Here is a 26,003-nt window from a genome sequence, read left to right as displayed (position 1 = left end):
CACCATTGACCCCCGCCTCTCTGGGATCAACTTTCTATATTTGTTTTTTTTTGTTGTTGTTGTTGTTGCTGCTGCTGCTGCTGCTGCTACTGCTGCTGCTGCTGCTGCTGCTGTTGTAACAAATACTTAAAGAGAGGAAGAAATGCTTATCCTGTTGATAATTTTAGATATTTTAGTCCAAAGTCATCTAGGCTTTGGGCCAGAGGTGAGGCAGATGTATAGTATAGGAGCATGTGGCAAAGCTGCTCTGAGGATGGCAAGGAAGAGGAGGAAGGGCACAGCTACACCCATGGATTTTCTCCTCCTTCTTCACTTTTATTCTGTCTGGCACCTCTACCTCCAACCCCAGGCTATTTGATGAGGCCACACACATTCAGGCAGGTCTCCCCTTAGCTAATCCTCTGTGGAAATGTTCTTATAATAACACACCCAAAGTGGACTCTACTAGCTTCCTAGGTGCCCCCCAATCCAATTGACTTAACAGTGCAGACTGAGAATTTCTCGATACACTAAAAGATCTAATCCTGAAGCCACATTACTACCTTAGAAACACTGGCTTGAGTCAAAAGATGTTGCTTCCTTAAAAACGTGCACGCACACACAGTCAAGTGTTTGGCTAGGGTAACTGGAAGGCAGGGATTTCAGTCACACAGATCCAGAATGTAGGAAGACAGAGTAATCACGAGGGTCAGGAAAAGATAATAAATGCAATGGGGGTGGGGTCTCTGAGGCATCCAAGTAGAAGTGAACAGTAGAGTCTAAAAGCACAAGGCTCAGAATATCTAAATCCAAAGATTTGGGGTGATTATCTTGTAGACAATAGGTAAAGCCAGGGCAGGGCTTTAGAAGTTCTGAGAAAAGTAGTGACTAAGAAGAAGAGCCCAGGATCACTCCCTGGGGAGCACTCAAGCTTCACAGAGAATGGGAGGGACCTGAAGAGAAAGGGCAGAGGAAGAGATCGCTCCCTAAGCCGGTTTTACTTATGTTTCTCTTGCTGCTTGTGAGCTCACCATGGGCTAGAGCCCTGTCTCACTTACCTTTGTGTCCTGTCTCCAGCATATGGGAATGCCCAGTTATAATCTTAGTGGCTTTTAAAAAAATGTCATCTCGAAAATAGTACTTTAAGCACCACATAAGATGGAGTTATTTGTACTGTTGGATCACACTGTTGAATCTTGTCCAGTTCCTTAGCTGTGATACCCATTTGACTTTAATCAACATTTAGAGGTGACCCAGTCCAGCCCGTCTGCATTCTGCAGCACTCGGGGACTAGCTGGAATGGCTGGAAGTTCCATTACACTCTTAAGGATCTGCAGAGATGGAGAAGACTCCCCCAGTAAGCCATTCCAACAGTTAACTACTCTGATTAGCCTTATGTTTAGGCAGCCAAATGTTGAAAAGCAATTTCTCCACATATCCCCACAGAGTTGTACAGTTTCTGTTCACAGTGGGAGGAATATGCTTCGTATTACCCTTCCTCTGCCAAATTACAGTAGGGCCCACTGGAGTGACACAGCTTCTTACTATAGAGATCTGGAGGTCCATGTCCCTGGGCAGCTGCATGGACCAGGCTGCCAAGCTGATAGGCAAACCAGGCAAAGGGATCTTGCTCCTGTGTGAGCGTGAAACTTCATACTGATTCACCTCGAGCAACCTCCCCTCCTCTGCTAGGTTTCCAGGTCCTGTAATCATTGTAGCCCTGTTATTTCTGTGGTCCAGATCATAGTCACACCCTAAAGGCCACTGGAGAAAGTCCTATCGAAAGATGTATGACGATACTCTTCCAAGGCTTACCTGTGGGCCTGAGTTTCAATTCTGTGAGTCCTGAAGTCTTCCTTTCAAGCTTTTGCCAAGTGCCATTTGTAGACAAGAGCCATTCCTCTACGGCACAGTGGTAGTGGCCCTGGTCACTGTCCTCCATGCTCAGAATGTTCAGCAGAAATAAGTCTTGGGAAACTTTCTCGGAATAAAATTTTTGCTTGCTCTGAGGGGTTTGAAATTCGTCCCCATATTTTACAACATTGGTTTGGTCCATTTCTAGGATTTTCAAGTGGGATGCATTTGTAGAAATGTGAGAGAAGTACCAAATGATGGATAACGGAAGGTTTCCAGCAGATCGGGACAAGATGGCACATTCTATTTGAGTGCTGGAGCTGATGGTTAGCTCTTGGACCTGACTGCTTGAGTTCACTCTCAGTTTGCTCTCTGAAGGAAAATAATGAAAAGAGTTACCTTCCTAGAAACACCCATACACATACACACCACTCTCTCTCTCTCTCTCTCTCTCTCTCTCTCTCTCTCTCTCACACACACACACACACACACACACACACACACACACACACACACACACACACACACACACATACCTTAGAATTTTAAGCTAGCTTGTTAACCAGGGCAAACAGCCACCATAGCAGCAGTGGTTCTCAACCTTCCTAATGCGGTGACCCTAATAATACAGTTCCTCATTGTGTGGTGACCTCACAGCCACAATATTATAATCCATAAAACTATTTTGTTGCTATTTCATGTCTGTAACTTTGCTACTGTTAATCACAATGCAAATATCTGATATGCACAATATCTCTTGGCCCCCAAGTCGAGAACCACTCAAGCATTGTGTGGGTGAATTCCCTCTCAGAGGCTGCCCTAACTGTTCACTCAACTTTGGTGTGACTCATAATCTGGGGAAGCTGTCCTTCCCTTCACTGAGCTCTGTCCATTTTACAGGCAGCATGTGGCTAAGAGGAGCTGTGAATGGGACCCAACGCGGAACTGTGAATGTACACTAAGAAATTTTGTTTTGCTCTTGGGGTTTCAGTTGTGCATGAACTTTGTAGATGACAGTTTTTGTTACAATGTCAAAAGACCTGACATGCCTGTGAGAAGTCTGTGTGATTGCAAATTGATGATTCTCTCTTCATAATATCCATCTGCGGGTCCTCCTTCTGCCCTTACTGTGTGGGGATGGGGCAGTCATAGGAAAAAGCCCAGCTCTTCCCCCAACATGATAATCCTGTTGTATTTTAGCAGAGGGATTTCTTCCATAGCATATTTGCATAATTTGAGAGAAAATGACATTATGAGCATTCTGCCTCTGTGTGTTTACTATCTGAACCACTTCTGGATCCCCAATTTGTCAAAGTCTAGTTAGAGCTGCCTAGCAAAGTGAGTAATCAAGAAGAAGTTATTCACAAGCTATTACAAGTCTGTCTTTCTGCAGCCACTCCATTTGAGACTATCATATGCACGGGGGTTCTGCTATCTTTTAACTCTAGTGGCTTTTCCTTTGTCCTAAGGTGAACAATATTTGTCACAAATCTCTCTGCCATTTCTTGTTGGTCACCCTACTTTTCTTTTTTTTTTTTTTTTTTTGGTTCTTTTTTTGGAGCTGGGGACCTAACCCAGGGCCTTGCGCTTCCTAGGTAAGCGCTCTACCACTGAGCTAAATCCCCAGCCCGGTCACCCTACTTTTCTAGATGATGCCAGTAGGTCCCTGAATTTTCCCCTTCAACAAACATTGGTTAATCACACACACACACACACACACACACACACACACACACACACACAAACACGTATATATATGAAATCACATACCAGACATTCTAGGCATTTTGTGAATAGCTCCTGTTAGTGAATCACAGTTTAGAGGAAGTTATACGATAGGAACAAAGACTTCCTGTAATTGGTCACCAATACAAGGACAGAGATGCGTACTAATGAAACAAATATCAGGATCACTCAGCAGATTTCTCTAAACCCAGGACAGGAGTGAAGGGAGACTTCCTGGAGGAGGCAACTCTGAATGAGTCTTGAGGATCAATAGCAGCCATTCTGATGAATAGATAGCAAAGGAATTCCACATAAAGGGAAGTGGGGATTATAGATGCAGGCAGCTGAGTGTGCTTGGAAGTCAGATCTAGGATGGGAAGTAGGAGGCGCTGAAGAGACAAGTGCAGAGGATTATAAAAGATCTTTCATGCCTGCCATGGGAGTTTGGACATGTGGAGAACGCAGTTTCTAATTTGTGGTGCTGGGACATGGGGGAGGACCCTGCACCATGAAAAATATGGAAGGGGCATCTTTGGACAATGATAACGACCTATGCTATGTCCCTGAACACAGCATGCCTTGGAAGCCGTTAGATGTGAATCCTAAGGCCAGAAGACAAACCAATCTGGATAACAAACATGGAGGTTGTCAATAGGTGGCTTGTATCCACTGGAAGAAATTTGGTTTTTTGGTTTTTTTTTTGTTTTTGTTTTTGTTTTTGTTTTTGTTTTCCCGTAGAAAAGCACAGAGAGTCAGAGGAAACACCTAAGCTTAAATCCAAATGAATAGTTGTTTTTTAAAAAAGAAACTGGGCTCAATGGGATGAAGACTTGACTACCATGGAGGAGAATCAGAAGCTCAAGGTCATTCTTGGCCACCTAACAAGTCTGATGCTAGCCTGAGTTTAGAAAGAAAAGAAAGAAAAGAAAAGCCAAGCATTGTATGCCTGTAACTGGAGCACTTAGTAGGTTGGGGCAGGAGGAATGAGAATTTCAGGCTGGCCTGCTCTACAGAATGAGATATGGTAGAAAAACAAAACGAAACAAAAGAATTAATATAGCGACTCAGTGGCGGAGGAGAATTCTGTACAAGAAAATGAGAAGTGTCCTTGGCGTTAGGAAGGAAACCTCATGCCAGGCAGAGGGCAAGGAAAAGGACGGCTTGTGGAAGCAATCTCAGCATCATGGGAGGGATGAGTAAACTAAGGCGTGAATTCACAGCAAGATCTGGACCATTAACAAAGCACTGCTCAGCAGCAGGGCACGTGGTGGCTGCCCGCCTGAGCATAGGCTCTGGGTGCACAGTAGACCGCAGTCCAAGTGCACATCAGAGATTTATATCGAGGCGGTGACCGAAGTAGGGATAGATTAAATAACTCATCCAAACCCAGAGCTCATCTCATCTGAGCAATCTCAAAGCCCCTCATGGCAAGTCAGGAGAGAGGAAGCACAAGGCGCAGCCCAACTTCAGCTAGGCGGGCTTTGACTCAGCCTCTGTGTTCTATTATCAACTTAGGACTGAATTGGACTGGAACCACAAACTCTCTCTTACAGGTTAATATGTTAAAAGAGGTAGCTAAGCGTATTTGTGGTGGTTTGAATGGTTATGGTCCCTGTAAACAAATGGGTTTGAATACTTGGCCATGGGAGGCGTGGCCTTGTTGGGGTGGGCGTGGCATTGATGGGGTAGGCGTGGCCTTGGAGGAAGTGTGTCACTGAGGGGGCGGGCTTGGAGGTTTCCTATTGCTCAAGCTATTCACAGTGTGACACACAGTCTCTTTCTGCTGCCTGTGGATCCTGAGGTAGAAGTGCCAGCTCCTTCTCCAGCACGACATCTGCCTGGATGCTGTCATGCTTCTTGCCATGATGACAATGGGCTGGTCCTCTGAAACTAGATGACAACCCCAAGCTAAATGTTGTCCTTTATAAGAGTTGCCATGGTCATTTGTCTCTTCACAGCAATGAAACCCTAACGAAGACAGCACTCTAATAGAATTTACATGATCCTTACCACTTCCAAATATGAAAAAAATGCTGGAGCTCAGCAGTGAGGTTTGACTGTGCCACGCAGTGTCATGTAGCTGCTGACAATGGGAACTCATGGCAGGCGTGGGGAGGTCAAAGAGCAGTGGCTATTAGCTGCCAAGAAAGATCTCACTGTTTTAGCAGCCGATGTGGGCATTCCACGTACACTACCTTCATGGTAATGCCATTACGTCATGCTCACTTTACCACAGCAAACGTGGGAACTTTATGTCTATTTCTAGAGTGTACACAAAGTGGGAGGAGTTCTGTTGTTATGTGAGACAGAGGCTCACTAGTTTAACCTAGGCCGACCGCAAATTCTCAGTCCTCCTGAATACTGGGACTGTAGGCATGCACCATCACACCCAGCCAAAAGAGATTCTTTTCTTTTCTTTTTAAAGAGGGATCAATGTCAAGTATCACTTACCTGGAACGGTGACTGTAATCATTAATAGGTTAGAGGTGGCAGACACCCTGGCCGGGCCACTTGTGCACACGGAATTTCTGTCATAAACCTCCACTTCGCACCGATACACCCCTGTCTCCTCCATGGCAGCATCGTGGATTTGGAGTTGAGAACGAAAGAAAGACTGTGACACCTTCGTCTTCCTGTGGAGCTGGGGGAGGGTGTCCCCCCATTCAACTCGGCCATCATGGGTGACTCGAATAAGCTGATGGAAGGCTCCAGAGCCAGCTGGCTGGAACTGCCACATCACGGAGAATGGCAGCTTGAGATCCGAGTAGTTGGCCCTCACTATGCAGGACAGGTCGAAGGTATGGGCTAACGTCACTTGTGGCTGACGGCTCATCAGATTAACTCGAAAACTTGATTCTGTGGGGGGTGGGGGGATTGAGACACACTTCCTGTTTACCAAGTCCAAGCACAGGGACTTCCAAGTCTTCTCAATGCCACCCTTCACACAGGACCACACATTTGTGTCCCTGGACTGTCATGAATTCGAGGGTAGAGGTTGGTCCACAGTACAGTCTGTCCCGAATTTCAACCTCAGCTCTCCAAGTCTCCCCCCTCCCCTATGACTGTTCTCAGCAGCCACAACAAACAGTCAGTGTTTCTCCACTGTGCCACTTAGACAGCTGCACTGAGCAGGGACACCACGCGCAGCCAGGGTCTGGCCTCCTTCCTCTCCCCACCCCCACTGGGCTCAGCGCCACCCACTTGCCCATGCTAGAGCAGACTCCGTGATACCTGGGCTGCTGCTGGAAGGGAGCAGGCTTGGCCCCACTCATCTGTAAGTCAACTCCGAGTCATAGGGGTTTGTTTTCAACTTTGAGCAATTTACAAGTTGCACTCTAGAATGATCTTTATAAAGATGAATAAACTCAAGAGGTTGCTCTCAGGCCTGATTTGCGTGTTCTGCTCTGCGTGTCTTAGGGTACATATACCACTGGCCCTCACAGTACATATGCCACTGGCACTCAGGGGACATATACCACTGGCACTCAGGGGACATATACCACTGGCACTCAGGATACATATACCACTGGCCCTCACAGTACATATGCCACTGGCACTCAGGGGACGTATACCGCTGGCACTCAGGGGACATATACCACTGGCACTCAGGATACATATACCACTGGCCCTCACAGTACATATGCCACTGGCACTCAGGGGACGTATACCACTGGCCCTCACAGTACATGTACCACTGGCACTCAGGATACGTGCACCTCTGGCAGAAGTTCTGGATGACGTCACTCCAAGTGCTGCATAGAATAACGTGACTGGCACACATTCAGAAAAGGACTTTTCCCAGGGACTTACTCAGAGATTTTACTGTGACTGAAATCTTCTGGGTTGACTGCAAATCTTTGGCCTGGTTCTGGGGTCTCTCTGACACTCTGCATTCATAGGTACCGCTGTCTGTGACCGTGGCAGAAGCAATCTCCAGCCGAAAGGTGGCCCAGTCCACTTTCTCCAACCTCCTGTTACCATGGTACCCAGGGCCGGGAGAAGAGACTCCCGGCTGCACAATACCATCTTGCCCCATGCCAGCCACAAACACGGGTGTGGTCTGGTCCTGTGGGGTGAGCCACCAACTGACAGACAGAGCAGCTGCATCTCCAGCTGCCTTGCAGAGAAGGGTGACTGTCTCTCCTTCCCACACGGCACGCTGCTCGGCAGACACGGCCACACTTCTTGCTGCAGATTACAGGTTATGGGAGAAAAGTGCTTCGAGTAAATAAAAACGTTTCTAAAATATGATGATGAAATTTAACTATAAAGTACTTTATTTGTTTGATCAGAGTTGGTTGACTCTCCTGTACCACGCTCAGAGCAAAGATCTTCCAAACACATCATGGATAGATGGATGGATGGATGGATGGATGGATGGATGGATGGATGGATGGAAAGATAAATGGATAGCAGGATGGGAAGATAGTATGCAAGGGTGTGTGTGTGTGTGTGTGTGTGTGTGTGTGTGTGTGTGTGTGTGTGTGTGTGTGTGTAAATAAAATAAAACTTCCCTAAGGTAATTAGTACATAGTGGAAACAAGGAAGCAGACAGAGAAGCCTATAACACACATGATTCATAATATATACTTTTTTTCCTTATGTTTTTGTTCAGCTGGCCCGTATTGAAGAAGATCTAGTTGGGCAAATATCTGATAGTATTTTGTTTGATTCATTAGGGAGAGTAAATGAACCTGAAAGTAATGAAGCCTTGATAATTTAAATTTTAGGGTGTTTGCTTTTTTAGAGTAAAGGCTGTCAGTCTTTCCAATATGCTCTCTTTCAGAAAGCTCGCAATGTGCCTGCCAGTCCTAATTACCTTAGTGTAGGCTTTGAACAGGGAAAGAAAATTATTAATTAGATCTCTGTTTGCAAGGCCACCATAAAAACCATTAATCTGGGGAAATTTTGTATTTATATATGCATGTATTATAGATACAGTGCATCTCTACCTTCTGTCACTGTCAAGCGACAGTCTTCTCATGCTTAAACGTCATAATAGAGCTATGTGCTAAACAGCTATAAATGCAAGGCCGGGTCCTGGATGGGAAATTCAAGATGTAGAGAAATGAAAACATTCATTCAACAAACGCTTACTGTACGAGGTCCTGTTCTGGCTGCCCTGTGGGCCATGTAGATACATCAGGAGCTCCTGTGTCCTGGGCATCCCAGCACTAAGTGTAAGGATAACACCCACCATGACCTGAGGCAGAATTAACTCTGGGCAGCACACTTGACCTCTTCCAGCCTTTGTGTTTCTTTCCAGGAAAAATGAGGGTAATAATAGTAACTACAGTTCTGCTTTGTGGAGAGGGCTGAACATAGGCCACACCGAGGGCGGAGGCCTTGGGCAACAGAGAGGACTGAAGGGGGCTGGCTCTCGTGCTTAATGGGAAGGAGGCACTGGCAGCAGCAGAGGTAGTTCAAAGCGAAAGAGAAAAGTAAAACAGACTGGCATTAGACACCTAAAGGGGATCTAAACGCATCTGCAAATTGCTCTTCCCCACAGCAGAGAGAGATCCCAACCTCCGCTTCAGGCGCGCACACACCAGCTACAAAGGCAGAAAGAAGGCTAATCTTCATAAACGGGTTGAGCAAATTATCAAGCTTCCGCCTGCATTTTGGGTGAGAGTCAGTGATCGTGGTATATGTTTTTTGTTTGTTTGTTTGTTTGTTTTTTATATAAAACTGACTCATGACCAGAGTTTAAAAATTAGAGGGGAAATAACGAGTCACGATCTCACCTCTTTAACACAATCATTATGTTTAATTTCAAGAGGCATCACGTCAAAAATACCTTGTGGTCATTAGCCTCATAGTAGGAAGTATAGCAAGGCGCAGTGGCCGCGGGTGCTCCCTTCTGCTTAAAATATTCATGGAGTGATAAAATCTGCTTGGATTTCAAATGGCAGTTGGACTTTCAAAATGATGTTAGACAAGGCCCCCAATAAATATGCTAATAAGTTTTCCAATTGCTACATGTTAGGCCCAGTTTGGACTCCAGCCTATGAGAAAATAATTCTCTTTAGCCTTGAAAAAATTTACCCTCTCTGCAGGACCAGAGCCCGGCACCATGCAGAACCCTTTGGAGCTCCTGGAAACAAATTCTCACACACCAGGTTTAAAGAAGTTTGTAGATATTTCCCCCTGGGAGTTCAGAGATTTAGAGAGCTCTGTGCAAACATGTAAACCCGCCCACATTGTTTTTCCTGAATCCTAGAAACCTAGACCAAATGTTTAGCATGGAAACTAACACCAACACACTTCCTGGCCTGCCACTTGTCCTGAGCTCTGCTATCTTCCTCCCTAGCCAATGGGGAGAGGGAAGCAGAACTCAGAAGTGGCATTTATCTATCTTTGGAAGATACCCCTAATGAGCAAGTGTAGCAAGAATAGCTGTCTTTTTAGCTCAGTTTATTTTTAATTAAAATTTCTCCCCCCCCTTTTTTTTTTTTTTTTTTTTTTTTTTTTTGCTTTTGGGCAAATTTTCTTTCTAGAGTTTGACTTTAGCACTCAGCCCAGAGGATTCTAATATTAGTTGTGGGTGCATCTGTTTTTATGCTACACACAGAGCACTGAGGATTCAAACATGTTTAAAGCCACTCAACCTCCACAAAATAATGATGAGCATGGTGGCCATCCTGGGGCTGCTCTGTGTTGCAAGAACATGATATGTGAGGCTGGGTAGTGTATAAATGGGTTCATGGGCTTAAGGATCCAAATATTGTGATACTGGCATGGTGGGACCCTCTAACTACAGCGGGACATTGTGAGGAAGAGGGAGGGACAAGCATACGGGGTGTGGCCTCATTTACACAGTCCTGTCTCCCAAGGTGGCATTAATACACTCTCGAGGGTGGAGCTCCCGTCATCTAATTTCATCCTCATCACCACACTGAGGACCAAACGCGGAGCCTTTGAAGGACAATTATACGCAAGCCACAGCAGTGGCTTGCACTGTTAGGGATGCTCAGAACCGGCTGAGCAGACAGCGCGCCGCATCCCAGCAAGTGCAGAGAATAGAGTCTGTCTGCTTTCATTTGTCTCTTCATTCCTCACTCTGAGTCAGAATTATGACCCACTGCAAGTTAACATAACAAGATTAGCAGAAGGCAATTGAAAAATGGCTGCCCAGCCTCAACTCAAGGTCAGCTCACTTGGCTGTGTGTTCCTCAGGAAAAGGGATTCTACACTTCTCCAGCTCTCCCCCCCCAACCCCCATACACACGTGCATTCTTACGCAGGGCACACAAGCACTCAGCATGTTCATGCACTTCTAAGCATATGCTTATGTACATACAAGTGTGCAAACACACAGTCAGAGGCCTTCATTGAACGGAAAACAGCGTGTGAAAGTTACAACTCCAAAAACGAGTAAACAGACTCGAACAACGTAAGATGGCAAGACGGACGGGACATGGAGGCCACCCACTTGTCATTTCATAGACAAGAGAATTGAAATGGAAAGAAAAGAAGAGGGAGGCCCAGGCCCCAGGGCTCAGGAGTTGCACTCTGAACGTCTTAGCTAGTCTGGGTGCGCTTCCGTCCTTCACGGGTTACTTCCCCTCCAGTAGGGTCTGACAGGCTCCAGACTCTAAAGGAAGTCCCACCCCTCCCCCATGTGTTCCTGTAATGCCTCCCGGGGGCGGGGCGCGTCTGAAGACAGCACCATCTGTGGATGCCCCTATGTCGTGTTGTCACGTACCTGCCGGCTCCCTCAGCTGCACCGGGTGGCCTAGTGACTGCTTTCTCTGAAGTACCTGCCAGGAGGCTGTCTGAGTCCTCACCACCTCTGCCACTTCACAAGTGTAGGTGCCTACGTCCTCCGGACCCACGGAGAAGATCTTGAGAGAGAAAGTCTGGGCACTTAACTTTGAAACCTGCAGCTGTCCTTGGCTTGCTCTGTCTCTGTAGTCTCTCTTCAGATCCAGGATCCCGCGAGCATCAATCTGGGCAATTTCCTTCTCATCGAGGAACCAAGTACCCTGAAGCTGTGGGTCACCTCCTCTGCCGACAACCAGGCAGACCAGTTCCAAGGGTTTCCCTTCATCAGGGGAGCTGCTGGCCGTGATGCTCACTTCAAAATCTCTTGCTGGGCAACGAAAGCAAGGCAGATGTTGAGAAAGCCTGCCGTGCGTGCCCCTTTCAGCACAAGATGGATGGAATCTGTGGTAAGAGTCCCATGGTTGCACTGCAGGTCACCTTTCAGTTCTGTGGTACCAGAGTTCCCTGCTCCAAAATAGCCCCGCGGTAAAAGAAAATTACAAAGCCCCTGACTAGTCTAAGTCATCCAGGAAGGACGGTGTCCATGGTTCTCTGAAAGCAGTCCCAGTAAGAAAAAATTCTACATACACAGATGTGTCAAGATCTACTTAGGCCTGCCTCCAAAATGAAAAAGTGAACTATTCCTTGCTGTGTTGAATTGCTGGAAATTAGGACTTCTGGTTTTCTCTTTTATTTTTGTCCTGGGGATTGAACCTGGGCCTCACTGTGTGCTGGGTATTTGCTGCTTCTTCTGAACCCCCAACCGTTATTTCTTACCTTGTTCATTTGTCTGATAAACAGCCATAGAATTTCCTAACCTCTGAGCACATGTGATAGGGCCTTCTAGGACCCACTGAGCACAATTTAGACACTTGAAGACCACAGGATGTGGTGGAGCTGAGAACCATAGACAGTCAGTGATCAACCACTGGAATATTACTTTCCACAGTGGATACTCATGGTCTTAGATGACCAATGCACATAAAAAGACCGAAAATGACCAGGCCTTTCTGTCTACTTTTGACAAAAATGTCAATGGCTCATGCAATATAGAGATGGCGCCTGGTGGAAGGGCATCCTGCCACCAACAGGGGCCAGGCATCATATTAGAAACTGGAGCTGGAAAGCTTGAAGGGGCTCGAGACCCCATATGAATACCAATGCCAAGCAACCAGAGCTTCCAGGGACTAAGCCACTACCTAAAGACTATACATGGACTGACCCTGGACTCTGACCTCATAGGTAGCATTGAATATCCTAGTAAGATCACCAGTGTAAGGGGAAGCCCTGGGTCCTGCTAAGACTGAACCCCCAGTGAATGTGATTGTTGCGGGGAGGGCGGCAATGGGGGAGGATGGGGAGGGGAACATCCATAAAGAAGGGGAGAGGGAGGGGTTAGGGGGATGTTGGCCCATAAACCGGGAAAGGGAATAACACTCGAAATGTAAATAAGAAATACTCAAGTTAATTAAAAAAAAAAAAAAAGAGCTGAAGGGTCTCGCAACCCCATAAGAACAACAATGCCAACCAACCAGAGCTCCCAGGGACTGAACCACCACCCAAAGACTATACTTGGACTGACCCGTGGCTCCAACTGCATATGTAGCAGAGGATAGACTTGTTGGGCACCAATGGATGGAGAAGCCCTTGGTCCTGCCAAGGTTGGACCCCCAGTATAGGGGAATGTCGACCGGAGGGTAGGAAGGGGGGATGGATTGGGAGGGGAACACCCTTATAGAAGAAGGGGAGGGGGATGGGATGGGGGCTTATGTCCAGGAAACTGGGAAAGGAAATAACATTTGAAATATAAATTTTAAAAAATCCAATAAAATAATAAACAGGAAAAAAAAAAAAAAGAAAGAAACTGGAGCTGCTTTGAGGCCCAGCTGCCTGTGGTAAGTGGGCTTTGCAGAGAGGCAGACTTGGCTTTAGAAGCGAGTACCTCCTGTCTCTGGTAGGTGTTGGGATGCACGCAGTGTGTCTGTGTCTGTGTCTGTGGGGTTCCTTGTTTTTAAAACAGAGAGCTGGCTACATCGAGGTGATTATTTGGACTACAATTAAATAATGAAGATGACGTGCTTACAAAACGCCTGGCAACTGTGGTTATAAAACAACTTCCACGGCTGCCTGTAGCATCAATCTATCTGTTCCCCATTTCTTGTCCCATATAAACTCTCCCCGTGAACAGAGCCCTAATGGAACATTCTGGAACATCTTCTTAGTTATGCTTTCCAGATGACAAAAACAAAATTAACTTAGAGTTTTTATCTACCTTTTAGAAAAAGTCAACAGAAGGTTTAAAAAAAAAAAAAAAAAAAAAAAAGCTATCCCTACACACTCACTGAGAATGAATTCACAGGCTTCCCGGGAAGATAATTACCTGCTGGCTGGATCTTCAGAGCTGTTTGATCTGTCTGCTTTCTTGTGATCAAAGTCCATGCTTCGTCTGGATCCTGAATCCACTCTGTGGCCTCGCAGAACACGTGGCCTTGATCTGAGGGCTGGAGCTTGCCTATGGACAGTTTGAAGAAAGTGGCTCCAAGCTTGTCCAGCCGCACATCGCCGGCCACAAATCTGTCTGTGTAGGAGGGCCCAGGGGTCAATATAAAATCCTTGGAGAGAGAAATGATCTCAGTGGCATGGCTCCCTCCTCCTTCCTGCGTCAGGTACCAGGTGAGGGAGAGATGGGTATGTTGAGCCGTGGCTTTGGTCGCCTCGCAGGTGAGTTCCAACGGCTCGCCTTCCTTCTTACTGAGCGTCTGGGAGGGCATGGTGGCAGACAGGGTGTCAGGAATCACTGGAAACAAGGCAATGGCGATTATCTTACTGGTTCATGTTTGTCTCATTAGACCTTCTCGAGGGAAGATGGTGCCCAAACCTCGTCTGCAAGGCACACCCCTTGAGTTGGTTTCCCAGCCATTTACTTTCCTAACACGGGCTTTCCCTTTTGCTGAGAGAGCCTAAGAACTTTGCAAAACGAGTGGCTCAGTGATGTAGGACCCTGGCTTTGCTTCATCAGCACAGGCTGGAGCCAGGTTAGCTACTCAGCCACGAGTAGGAGGAACACTGGAGTTTCTGGATCCAGATTCTGGCTCTCGGCCACTCTGTCTCACTATACGGACATGAATGGATGGCTTCTTTTCTCTTCCTAAACCCTAATCTGCTTTTTCTATTATGGAGATCTAAAGTAATGTAATTTGCTACTCAGAGACCAAATGCAAGCTTTCCCAAAGTTTTCATAACCATCTAAGGACCCTGCTATTCTCTTCTCCCTCAAATGTAAACCACACAGTTGAAACTCATGTAAAAGCAGCACCGAGGCCAAGTCAATGAGTACGGACATTGGGCAGGATCTGGGAGTCCCCAGGAAGCTCAGAGGTGGTGGGAGACGGGCACATAAGTAGCTGGTTATGAGATAATGGGGTGAATGCCGGTAATCACAGTATGACCAGGGCATTAAGAAGAACCAGGTTGGGGATGTGGCCTGAGGCAATCTAAAGGGTTCTGCAAAGGAGGCAGTGTTGAATCTGCACCCTGGAGTTCATGGAGGTGTTTAAACCAGATCTCCCAGGCGAACCACAGTTGCAAGAATTTGATCCTCTCCCTGCAGATAAATGTGCCAGGAAATGGTTGGAAAATAATCATTCTGCAGTTAATGACATCACCCATGATACTGGGGCTGGCTCTCTTACCGAGCTGCAAGGTGATATGGGGGTGAGGTAGAATGCAAAGATCTATCTAATGCTTTGCTGCTACCAACTTGTGAGTGGGGGCTCGTATGTCACTGGGAACACACGAGACACGTACTTGTGACACATCTCCAGAATACTCAGGGTGGTAGGTAGGTTCTGTACCCACAGCAAACAGACTAGTGGAAAGTCTCTCCCTCGGCAGGCATTGTGATGGTGGATACAGGCTTGCCAGGGGCTGGGTAACAGGAGCTCACCAGTTAGATACGTCTTTGCACTGTAACTTCCAAAGTACTTTCCGTCCGTGTTGGGTGTGTAGCACTCATACTCGCCAGTATCCTTCATCTGGAGTTTTGAGAAACGCAGCAGGACCAAGTTGCCCCGCAGCCTCTCTACATAGATCTCCTTGCTCTGCACCCTCCGGGTATACATGGTGTAAGAGAAGCCGGCATCCTTGGTACTGATGATCTGGACTTCTTGGGTTGGGGCACTTGGCAGGTAAATAGACCACTGGAAATCCTGTGTGGAAGGACCCCGATGACCACTTACGTTGCAACTGATGCTGACAGGGTAACCTTCGGTTCTGTACAGAGGTCCTTCTTGTATTTTCACTTCCCTCTGGCTGATGCTGAGCTTAGCTTGTAAGTAGGAGGAAGAAAGGGGATAAAAACGGCATGAGTGCTTTAATTCCCAGGGCACCACATCACCTCGGTCTCTATATTACCATCCTGATATATGAGACCACAGACTATTCGTTATAACCGCCTTCCTCAGGCCGGATGGGATGGAATGGCTCAGTGAGGCCTCCGTTCCTCTGCTAACCAAGCTTGCACAGCCGAGACTCCGTTTGAAAATGTTTAGCCTCAGCCATGTGTCAAGGCAGCAGTTTGTCTACACGGATTTACTCAAAAGGTGGTATAATATGTGCCAATTTACCTTTTACAGTATTTTATGCCAAAACAGCATAAACCTTCTCAACCCCCAAATCCCAAGGCACAGTCTCCCCCACAGAAGGGCGTTCAAGAGAGGCCAAGTCCGCAAATCTGCTCCCGATGCCTTACTCCTTCTTGCTGGTTGGTTACAGACATCTGTAGCCCTCAACCGTGTCTAGCACAAGAGTAGATAAAACTAGCCACAGAAATGACAGCGGCACTTCCTGTCTCTGCTGCTTTTCTTTTCTCTTTGCTTTTGCTCGGTTTTGCTGGCTTTGCTGTTCTAATTTCTTAGAAAGGCTCTTTCGCTTTACTTGGAAACTCTAAAATGGACGTTCATGAAGTCCAGGGTCTGTCTGGGCTCAGAGTTATTTTTCTTACCCATGGTTTTCAGCTAGGATGTTTTTCGATCGAAACTGCAGAAAATGAGGTCTAGAGGAGAAATGTGATTAAAAGGTAACTTTTCTATAGAGATGGTTTTTTTTTTCAGAAACTACAAGATTGTTGATGACGATTAATACTGAAAGTGGGCTCGCTTTGTGTTTCTGAAAGAGGTAATGATGTCACAGAGATGGACAAGATCTTCTCTGAGGGTCCAGGAACCCTCGAAGGGCAAGGCGGGGTTAAAGGACATCAGAAGGTCCATCGAGAGCTATGGGCAACATGAAGCAGTGGACAGGATAGAATCCTCCAGAACAGGCTCCGGAGAGCCAGAGCAAGGGCAAGGGGTTCAGGAGACTCCTGTGGGGAGTGAGGGAAGAGAAGTGCAGAGCTCGTGAGAGGAAATGGAAAGAGGCCGGAAGGAGGCTCCCTCTCCCCCCACAAGAGGGTGAAGTGATTAATTGATAAAATCAACTAAAAACTTAAAAACCGCATCTGAATACACTCAACCAAAACTGGCCAAGAAACTAATCAATACCCGGCCACACACATTTCCAGTAATAATTTAAAAATATATTTAAGTATTCATAAATCTCAATGTCATATATTTATATCACACGTTTTTTTGTGCTGAATATCTATAAATAGAAATTAGACTACATTAGAACAAATTAAATTACTACTTACCAGAAAGTGACTACAGAGAAGTTTTAAACATTTTCAGCAAGGCAGCCTTGTGAAGTATGAAAGGTGGGCACTGTGCACCAGGTGACACATGAAGGAATATTTACAGCAGTGCCATTCACTGTTGCCCCAAACAAGGGACAGCTCACATGTCCATCAACAGCAGAACAGATAAACTATGGCAGTGTACCATAAGATGGAGTTTTACAAAGAAATTAAAAATCATAACTATTTGTAGTAATGTAGAATTATGCCTGGTCATTCATGGAATACCTTTGAATCTCTTTGGCTGCCTACAGAAATATCCCATCTGTTTTAAAGTACAGGGATCAGGAGAGATGGCTCTGTGGTTAAGAATACTGATTGCTCTTCCAGAGGACCGGGGTTCAATTCTCAACACCCACACATCAGCTAACAGCTATCTGTAACTCTAGTCCTAAGGATCCCAATGTCCTCACACAGATATACATAAAGGCAAAAAACACCAATGCATATAAAATAAAAAAAAATAATAAAAATTTAAAAATAGGCAAACCCACATTGTATCATTTAGTTGATAAATAAAGGTTAAAATCATCTTTAAAAACAGGCCAGGAAGTGGTTATCATGGGAGTCAGGAAAGTGATTTGTGGGGAGGCATTATTCCTGATGAGGCACAGGCAGAATGGGTGGGTACTTCCGGGGACCTGATGATGCTGTTTCTTGAAGCCTATAGTGATTCTGCAGGTTTCAGTTTCTGCTTATTCATCGAGCTGCACACTTAGGCTTTATTAGCCTTTTCTTACACACTACATCTCACCATGAGAATATCTGTCTTAGAACTGAGGAAATGGTTCCATCACAAAGTACCTGTTGCGCAGGCATAAGGGCCTGAGCTTGATCCCCAGTACCCAGGTAAAGCTGGGCACAGTGGGGCACCCATTATCCAAGTGCCGAGGAGGCAGAGGCAGGAGGAACCCTGGGGCTTGTAGGCAAGCTCGTCTATCTGAAACAGTGAGTAGAGTCCAAGGTACGAGTGATAGATCCTATTTCTAAATACAAGGTCCCACCTAGGACCAATTTGGCAAGATATCCTAAGAGCATTACTGGCCCTCGTATCTTAGTAGTAACCAACAGCTCTCCTATTATTTCAACAGCTTTATTATTTCACCCAACAGGAAAGAAATCATGTTTAGTATTGGAAATGTGGCCAACCGCCCAGGGCTAATGATGTCATGGATCTTAGAGAAGAATCTACTACTGACACTTTACTAAGCTAGCATGATCCATAACTACATTCTAAATATTTACCTTTATACCCACAGGTAAGTGTAACCCTTACGACTCACCGAATCAACTTTTCTTTGCAACAAGGGAGAACATTACAGAAAAGACACAACCAGTAAGAAGGCAAAGAACGAGTCCTCCTGGGGAGCCCAGCTCCAACTGATACATTTACAACACAACTCCTGCAGCTACGGCTCAGGGAACATCATAGAAGGGGGGGCAGAAAGACTGCCAGTGCAAGGGGACCAGGAAACCTGCTGTAGGGATGTGTCTTCTAGAAATGACAGAGAAGCTTCACCCATACTCCAACAATATGAGTGCAGAAAAAAAATACCTGGAAAAGCAGCACACTAGCAGACATACTCACATGGACGAAGGAACTCTCACTGGGCCCCTCTCACTGAACAACGACAGGCACTAAAGATTGTGGAGAGCAGGAGAAATATTCTTCTGCATAGATGAAGCCCTAATTGTTTACCCAACACTGACATTGATTGTCAGTCATAAAACCATATACATGGAAGCAACACCAAATGAACTGAGCAGGTTGTATTCATACATGTATGTATGTGTACATACATGTATACATACATGTAACAATGACAAAGAAAAAGGTGCCATGAGTTTGAGAAAAGGTTAGGAATATAGGAGAGGTTGGAAGGATGAAAGAAAGGGAGGAAATAATATAATTATACTTTAAGTTCCAATGAATTATAAGAAAAAAAGGAAGGAAGGAAGGAAGGAAGGAAGGAAGGAAGGAAGGAAGGAAGGAGGAAGGAGTGAGTAAGGTTGAGAAAGGTACCTGATATTGGTCTTCACATGCACACACACACACACACACACACACACACACAGAGAGAGAGAGAGAGAGAGAGAGAGAGAGAGAGAGAGAGAGAGAGAGAGAGGAGGCACCCTTCATCTTTTCCTGCCAGCGCACGTTATATTGTTATTTGTAGCGTGAGCACCCTGGCCGGGCTTCTTCAACACTTTTTATTACTATTTTTTATAGTGAAACAAGTGCCCATTAGAAGGTTTCTATGTGGAAACTAGCACTTCATTCCTCCCTGCTTTATTTGCCAAGTCAATAAATATTTATTCAGCCACTTACAGTCTTTCTGATACTTGAGAGATTAAGACATAGAGATGAGTTTAGAATCATCTCTGTCCTCGAGCCTTACTAAGCTAGCCAGTTAGAAAGGCAATCATCTCTGTGAGAAAGATACAAAAGAAAGCCCCCGGAGGAATCTGAAGAAAGCAGAGAGCTCATGGCTTGAGGGTACAAACAGGTGAGGCTCGTAGAAAGGACGCTATCTCAGTTTCCTCATGTTTCCGTGGCAAATCCATGACCAGTAGCAACTTGGGGAGGAAAGGAAAGAGCTTCATTCAACTCATAACCCACCATCCATCATGAAGGGAAGTCAGTGTGGGCTCTCAAGGTAGGAACCAGGAAGTAGGAGCTGAAGCAGAGACTGCGGAGAAATGCAGCTTAATGGCTCTGTCCCAGGCTCATATTCTGTTGCCTTCTTACAGAGCCCAGGTCCACCTGTGTAGGGATGGTACCACCCACAGTGGGCAGGCCTTTTACATCAATTAGCAATCAAGTCCCAGTAGATAGGCCTACAGGCCAATCTGATGGCGGTATCTCCAGGGTTGTGAGTCCCTCTTCCCAGGTATGTCCAGGTTTGTGTCAAGGTGACAAGAACTAACTAGCACAAATGGCATGAGAATTGGACTTTGGGGGATTGAGAAGATTGCCAAGTGGAGACAGAGCCTTTTAAACTTTATAAGAAGATGACCTAAGTGAAAATGAAAAGAGCTGTGTAGAAACAGGAAGAGGTTAACTGGTGGGAAAGGGGTGCAAGACGGATGGGTGCGTGAGACTGACTTGCTAGCAGCATCAAAGACACGGGACGTGACTCTCATGGCTGTCAGCTCAGAGTTAATTGGGCACTAGGGAATCCAATCAGAGTGCCGGAAAGATCTTAGGCAATGCAACTGATGGTTGTGTGGAGAATGGTGGAAGTTGGAAATAGACATCAGATAACTTCTAGCTCAGGACAGAGTTGATGAAAGGGCAGGGCTGGAAGGAAAGGGACTGTAACTCAAGAGCTGTTGCGGAGATGGGATCTGCAGAGCTTAGTGGTCTGGATGCTTCCGGCAGCAGGGATGAACAGGCACAGGAGGTTGGAGGAAATCGGATACCCAAGTTTGATAGATCCGCTGGAAGAATACGGTACCCATCAGGAAAGGGAGTATCAGTGAGAATTATCAGTGTACTCAAGGGTGGGTGAGAAGGTAATGCATTTAACTTTAGAGATGGAATTTGAGTGCTCTGGAATAAACAGTAAAGACATCCAAAAACAAAACAAAAACAAAAACCCGAAAAAAAAAAAAAAACATTGGGGAGAGATTTAAATATGTGTGCATCACCTTAAAGACCCTTAAAGACTGCGAAAACATTTGTAATTTAACCCTCTCAAGAACTGTGTCATTTCTGTGTTTAGTAATGTCAAAATTCACAGTGATTCAGCCAGACTCGAACCTATGCCTGGAAGTGCCCAGCTGTTCTGTGGCTATGCTCACTGTTTCTCACTGCCTGGCAAGTCCCCGAGCCTGGGCTGTAGTGGTAGACTAGGTTCATTACACACAAGTATACAGAAGTGTTGTGGACTCTAAAGAAGATGGCCAGTGAGAACCTCTGTTAAAAGATGGGCGGGGACGAAACCTAGAGAAGGACCTGGGAAGTTAGGAGGGTAGGAAGGCAGCTATAACACAGTGACTTGGGAAGCAAAGGAAGCAGGATGTTTTAAGGGAGAAGGGCTTGCACTGCTGAGGACTGCTGGAGGGCAGGGACTAAGAGAGGCCTTTGGGTCACCTGAGTAGACTGCTGTGCAGAGCTTTGCAAGACATTCCAGTAGAGCAGAAACAGCGGTGGGTTTGAGGCTAAGAAGTGGCTATAGAACATGTAAACCGCTTCATGGCATTGTAGGGGACAGAACAAGGATGGCGACTAAAGGTAGCCAAGTGACAGGTGGTGAGCAGTGAGGATGGGTAAGGGCACGTTTGCAGAGGCAGCAGCGAAGAGGAGACACATAGAGCCAGAGAGGACACGTAGAGGAAGAGGTTGGACCACAAGAAAGAAAGCCACTGTGTGCAAAGCCCACTGTCCATCCACTAAGAGAGAAAGCAATGGCCAGTCCCCTGCAGGATCATCCTCTCTAGGAGGAAGTGAGAAGTTCTGACACAGCCCATAGAGACAGTGGCCATGACAGTTAGACACGTCATCATGTGATCCCTGTGAACTGGCATCTGGACACCATTTCTTTCCATCTTAGAGATACTGGCCAGGGAGATGGCTCAGTGATAGAGCGCTAGCATAGTACACACTGGACCTGAATTTACCCCCAGAATTGCAAGAATAAATAGATGAATGAATAACCTGTAAAAACACCAAGGCTTTCCCTTTCATGTCTACAAAGGTCTAAGTCTTAGCCTGTTGGTAGCAATAAAGAAAAGCAGTAGACGGAGTCGTGTTGTAGAAACACCGGCGCGGAGACTACGTATTACAAGATTAAGGCATGTTGATTTGGTGTCCGACGGGAGCCTGGTCTGTGTAGATGTACCTTCTAGCTGTGTCCTCACACATGAAAGAGACCAGCTGGGTCTCTCCCATCTCCTGTAAGAGCACTAACCCATTCAGCCAACTACCTTCCGGAGCCTTTCTATCCTAATGCCATCACCCCCGGGGTTTAGGTTCTAACAGGTGAAATCCAAGAGAGCACAAACATTCAGGCTACAACATAGCCAAAGAATTTGAAGTAATTTCACCTTATGTAAAATCTACCTACCTAGGGAACAGGCAACACACCAAACAATTGCTTTTGCTTTACGCACTAGAAGCAATGTGTGTGTGTGTGTGTGTGTGTGTGTGTGTGTGGTGGGGTGTGGGGAGGTTGGGACGTCATCCATCCAGAATGAAGTGGGATACTTTTCTGTTTTTCCATGATCCAATCTCAGTAACATAAAAGTAGCCCCTCTTGAGTTAATGGCCCCCTTCACTGTTTGGCAGTTGGTCAGGGTGAGAGGTGATACAGCAAGCAGGCTAAGTCCACAGGAGCCTTTCCCCCACTGCATTAGCGTCTGAGAGTCACATTCTAATTGGTTACTTAGTGTTCTTGTTAACCATAAGGAAAATAAAAAAATAAAACGGGTCTGGTGAACCAAGTAAAGGCATTCATTAAGCAAGCCCTGATGATCTGTGTTCAATTGTGAGGACCTACAAAAAGGCAGAAGAGGAGAACCAAATCCAAAGAGCTGTCCTTGGACTCCATATTGCCACATACAACACACAACACACGGAATAATACGCGACCTGAAGGGATAATAAATGGAGGCATTGAATGTGGCTCAGTGGTAGAGTTGCTTGGTAAGGGAGTGGGTGCTGGGTCCTGGAGACTTTGTCCCTGCATTCCAAAACAACACTCTAAAGTTGGGATAAAGAATAGGTTCGCCGAACAATGTGATCGATCACTTGATCATCATTAATTTCCTGTATTTCCTCTCTGTAATTATAATGAGATGTAGCAGACTTCAAGTTACTTCCTGATTTATGCATGTCCCATGTAAGACCTGTGATTCCATGCAGAACTGGAACATAACATGGGTCGAAGACTAGAAGGAACAAATGCAGAACCCAGGTCAGGCAACCATGGAAGTGGGTGGAGGAAAGCCACCATCTTCTCCTTTTTGATTTTTGACTGTTATGATGCTTCCTCTAGACCTTTGAGCCTGCTTTTCAAAAAACAAATGGACAACTGAAAACTAATAACATACTACTAACAATAATACTAATTAGAACAAGAACATGCAACTTTCTGCATCCTTGTGCAATGTAAACCCAGTTCACTGCCATGCAAAGCAAACGCACAGTCCCCACACACAGAGCACGCATACTCAGTCAGACGACTGAGCAGGATCACAGACACGGCAATCCACACAGGACTCCACCAAGACACTGTTCGTCAATGCTTGCCCTGCGAGGGTGTTGGCAGGTGTCAGTCACCTGGCAAATGGTTCTAATCTATCCCTCTGCAGGCTTCTTCCTGTCTCCTTCTCTGGCCCCAGGTCTGATCCTCACCCATGTGCTGGCTGAGATGTGATCCTGGTTCAACTCCACCAGAGCTTGCTGGTCCACCTTAGTGCCGAATGGTATGCTCCTTTCATTTATCTTATAAAGCTACAGCCTTGGCCACACTGATTGCAGCTCAGCCCAGTTCATCCCTCATCCCAGCTATCCTAGTCCCTGCACTAACTCTACCCAGTCTCTGGGAATCAAGACTTGTAAACTTGAACCCACGGATAGGATTAAAGGGTCCTTAGTCCAGGGTGAAAAAGCCCTTTCATTTTTATTCTCATTAACCTCCAATGGAAATGTCCTATTTCCCTCAGTGATGGATGCAGACATGGAACCTTGGCTATTTGCATATTATATGGCAATTTTTGTGGGCATATTAAAACATTCTCTTCATACCCATCACTTCTCTGAGCTTGGTGATTAATAAATAGTCCTCCAGATCTTGTTGTATAGCACATGAATTAGAATGGAAATAAACACATTATGATTTATTTTTTAAACGTTGTTCATTCACTATAAAATTCAGGCTGGCCTTCTACTTTAGGCTCCCACTAGTGCTGTTATTACAGATGCCACCACACTAGTACTGAGACTATTTTGATAACTTTATTTCAACATGGCCAGTTTACAGTCCTATGTATTTTATGATATGCATTTTTAAGGTACACCGAACTGGTCTTTGTATGTGGGGCACAGCATGCCCATTACCTGCTCTATGCGATAAGGAACTGTTTTGTTCCCTGCTCAATTCATCTGCTTCTTCCCTTTGTCTCCTTTTCCTTCCTCTACCTTCTTCAAATATGCATAAGTGTCCCTGGGCCAGATAAAGGCCCCTATATGGGCTTTAGTAGAGCCAGGTAACTGCCCTGATCCTTCGCAGTCTCTCTTTAGCTCTCAGATAAAGTCCAGACGCTTCTTTTAGCTGGACCTAAGCTTCAGGATGCTCTCCTTGCTTTCCCTCTTCTACCCAGTCACGCCCACAAGGCACACATATCTAGTTACACCCTACCATCAGGCAAGCCTTGAGGCCTCTTTGTGTGGCAGCAAAACCTCTTCCTCTCCCATGGGATGGGCAGCCCAGGAAAGGAAGGTAAAGCCAGGGACATGCAAAGCTCAAAGATAAACTTACAATAAAATACAGTAGGCACCCAGGGACACAACAAAGTCTTCCATTGCCCCAATTGCAAGGACACATGAGGAAGCCTTAAAACTGTCATCAATAAGTAAAAGATAGGCACAAAGTCAAAAGTCTATAACCGAGTCGTTCCTGTGAGGACCAACTTGGCCTGATCCCTCACCCTGCAGCCTCTGGATGACGAGCTCCTGTGATGGTAGAAACATCAAAGTTATAAGACTTACTTAGACAGAGAAAGAGAGATGCCACACACAGGGTGCTTGCCATCCGGACCGGCACAGTCTTTCCAGGCAGTGTCACTGAACTTGCCCAGAAGCTGAGTGACAAAATTTGGTGCTATCACAGCAAACTTTAGTAAAGAGGAAGCTATGGTGTGGTTTCCAGCCCACTGAGAGACGGAGGTGGCTTGCAGAAAGCAAAGGTGGCTGCATTTACAGTCATTAGATCTCGGTATGAAGGTAAGTAGCTATCTTCATGGTGAAGGAAACACAGACAAAAGAGAACCTGGGCCTCCTCCTGCCCAAATATGAAGGGATTTCGAAAATCTGAGTGAATAAAAACACTGAGAAATGCTCTGCTCTCCTCTTGAGGGAGGAATCCATGAGCTCGGGGGGGGGGGATGTCACATGAGGTATAAAAATAGAAGGTCCCAGAGGTAGGCTGCCTGAAGTTTGAGGCAGATTCCACTGTTATCAGCTGTGTGGTTTTAGAAAGGCTAACTTTTTAAACTTTTATCTTTAAAATGGGGCTACTCATAACACACATCCCACAGACAAGTTTAAAAAATGTCATTGGTTTAAAGCACTCAGAACAGTATTTGGTCCACATATTGTTCAATGGATATCACCTGCCATCATCACCATCAGAAGACCTTTGAGTTAATGTTTATCTTCCCAGGGGGCAGGGTCTGGAGATCAAGGATAACAGAAGTGTTATCCTTGCAACTATCCTACATGCAACTACTGGCACTGGACCTGGGATAACTGAGTATTCGAGACTTAGAACTCAAGATCACATCCCTGAGGACATTAACCTCAGACTCTACGATCTGGTATAGCACAGACCTAGGTAGATTAGTAATAATTTAGTCTGTTTCAGGGCACAGTAACAGACAGATTCTTTCTTGTTCCATCCATCCATCCATCCATCCATCCATCCATCCATCCATCCATTCACCCATCCACCCCTTCCATCTATCGATACATCCATCCACCACCTTTACATACCATTTTTTTTCTTCCCATGTTCTGGTGTTGAGGTAGAACTTGCACATATACAAAGATATTCACAACCTTTCCTTTACCCTCAGGAAACGGCTTTTTAATCAGATGACCACCAATGAAATGTGTCCACAAACAATGGGACACAAAAAGGCAGAGAATGAAGTTGGTGCACAGGATGGAAAGTCAAGATTGATTGGACTGGGCTAAAGAAACAACTAGAGGCAAAAAACAAACAAA

General features: G+C 45.8%; 1 protein-coding gene across 1 annotated transcript in view; it reads right to left on the bottom strand.

Moving 5' to 3' along the window:
* Window positions 1–24,872, bottom strand: part of Cd101 (CD101 molecule) — a 38,168-nt gene extending 13,296 nt beyond the window's left edge. The window contains exons 1-7 of the mRNA XM_032897625.1: window positions 24,768–24,872; window positions 15,269–15,649; window positions 13,703–14,119; window positions 11,264–11,650; window positions 7,369–7,746; window positions 6,010–6,414; window positions 1,795–2,205 (exon numbers count right to left, since the gene is read on the bottom strand). Coding sequence (XP_032753516.1) covers window positions 1,795–2,205; window positions 6,010–6,414; window positions 7,369–7,746; window positions 11,264–11,650; window positions 13,703–14,119; window positions 15,269–15,649; window positions 24,768–24,810 — 2,422 coding nt within the window. The 5' untranslated portion in view covers window positions 24,811–24,872. The remainder of the gene's footprint in view (window positions 1–1,794; window positions 2,206–6,009; window positions 6,415–7,368; window positions 7,747–11,263; window positions 11,651–13,702; window positions 14,120–15,268; window positions 15,650–24,767) is intronic.
* Between the last annotated feature and the right edge of the window lie 1,131 nt (window positions 24,873–26,003).

Source organism: Rattus rattus, chromosome 3, assembly GCF_011064425.1.
Source record: "Rattus rattus isolate New Zealand chromosome 3, Rrattus_CSIRO_v1, whole genome shotgun sequence".
NCBI lineage: Eukaryota > Metazoa > Chordata > Mammalia > Rodentia > Muridae > Rattus > Rattus rattus.
Note: the sequence above shows the minus strand (reverse complement) of the source record. Positions and strands in the feature narration are given on the sequence as shown.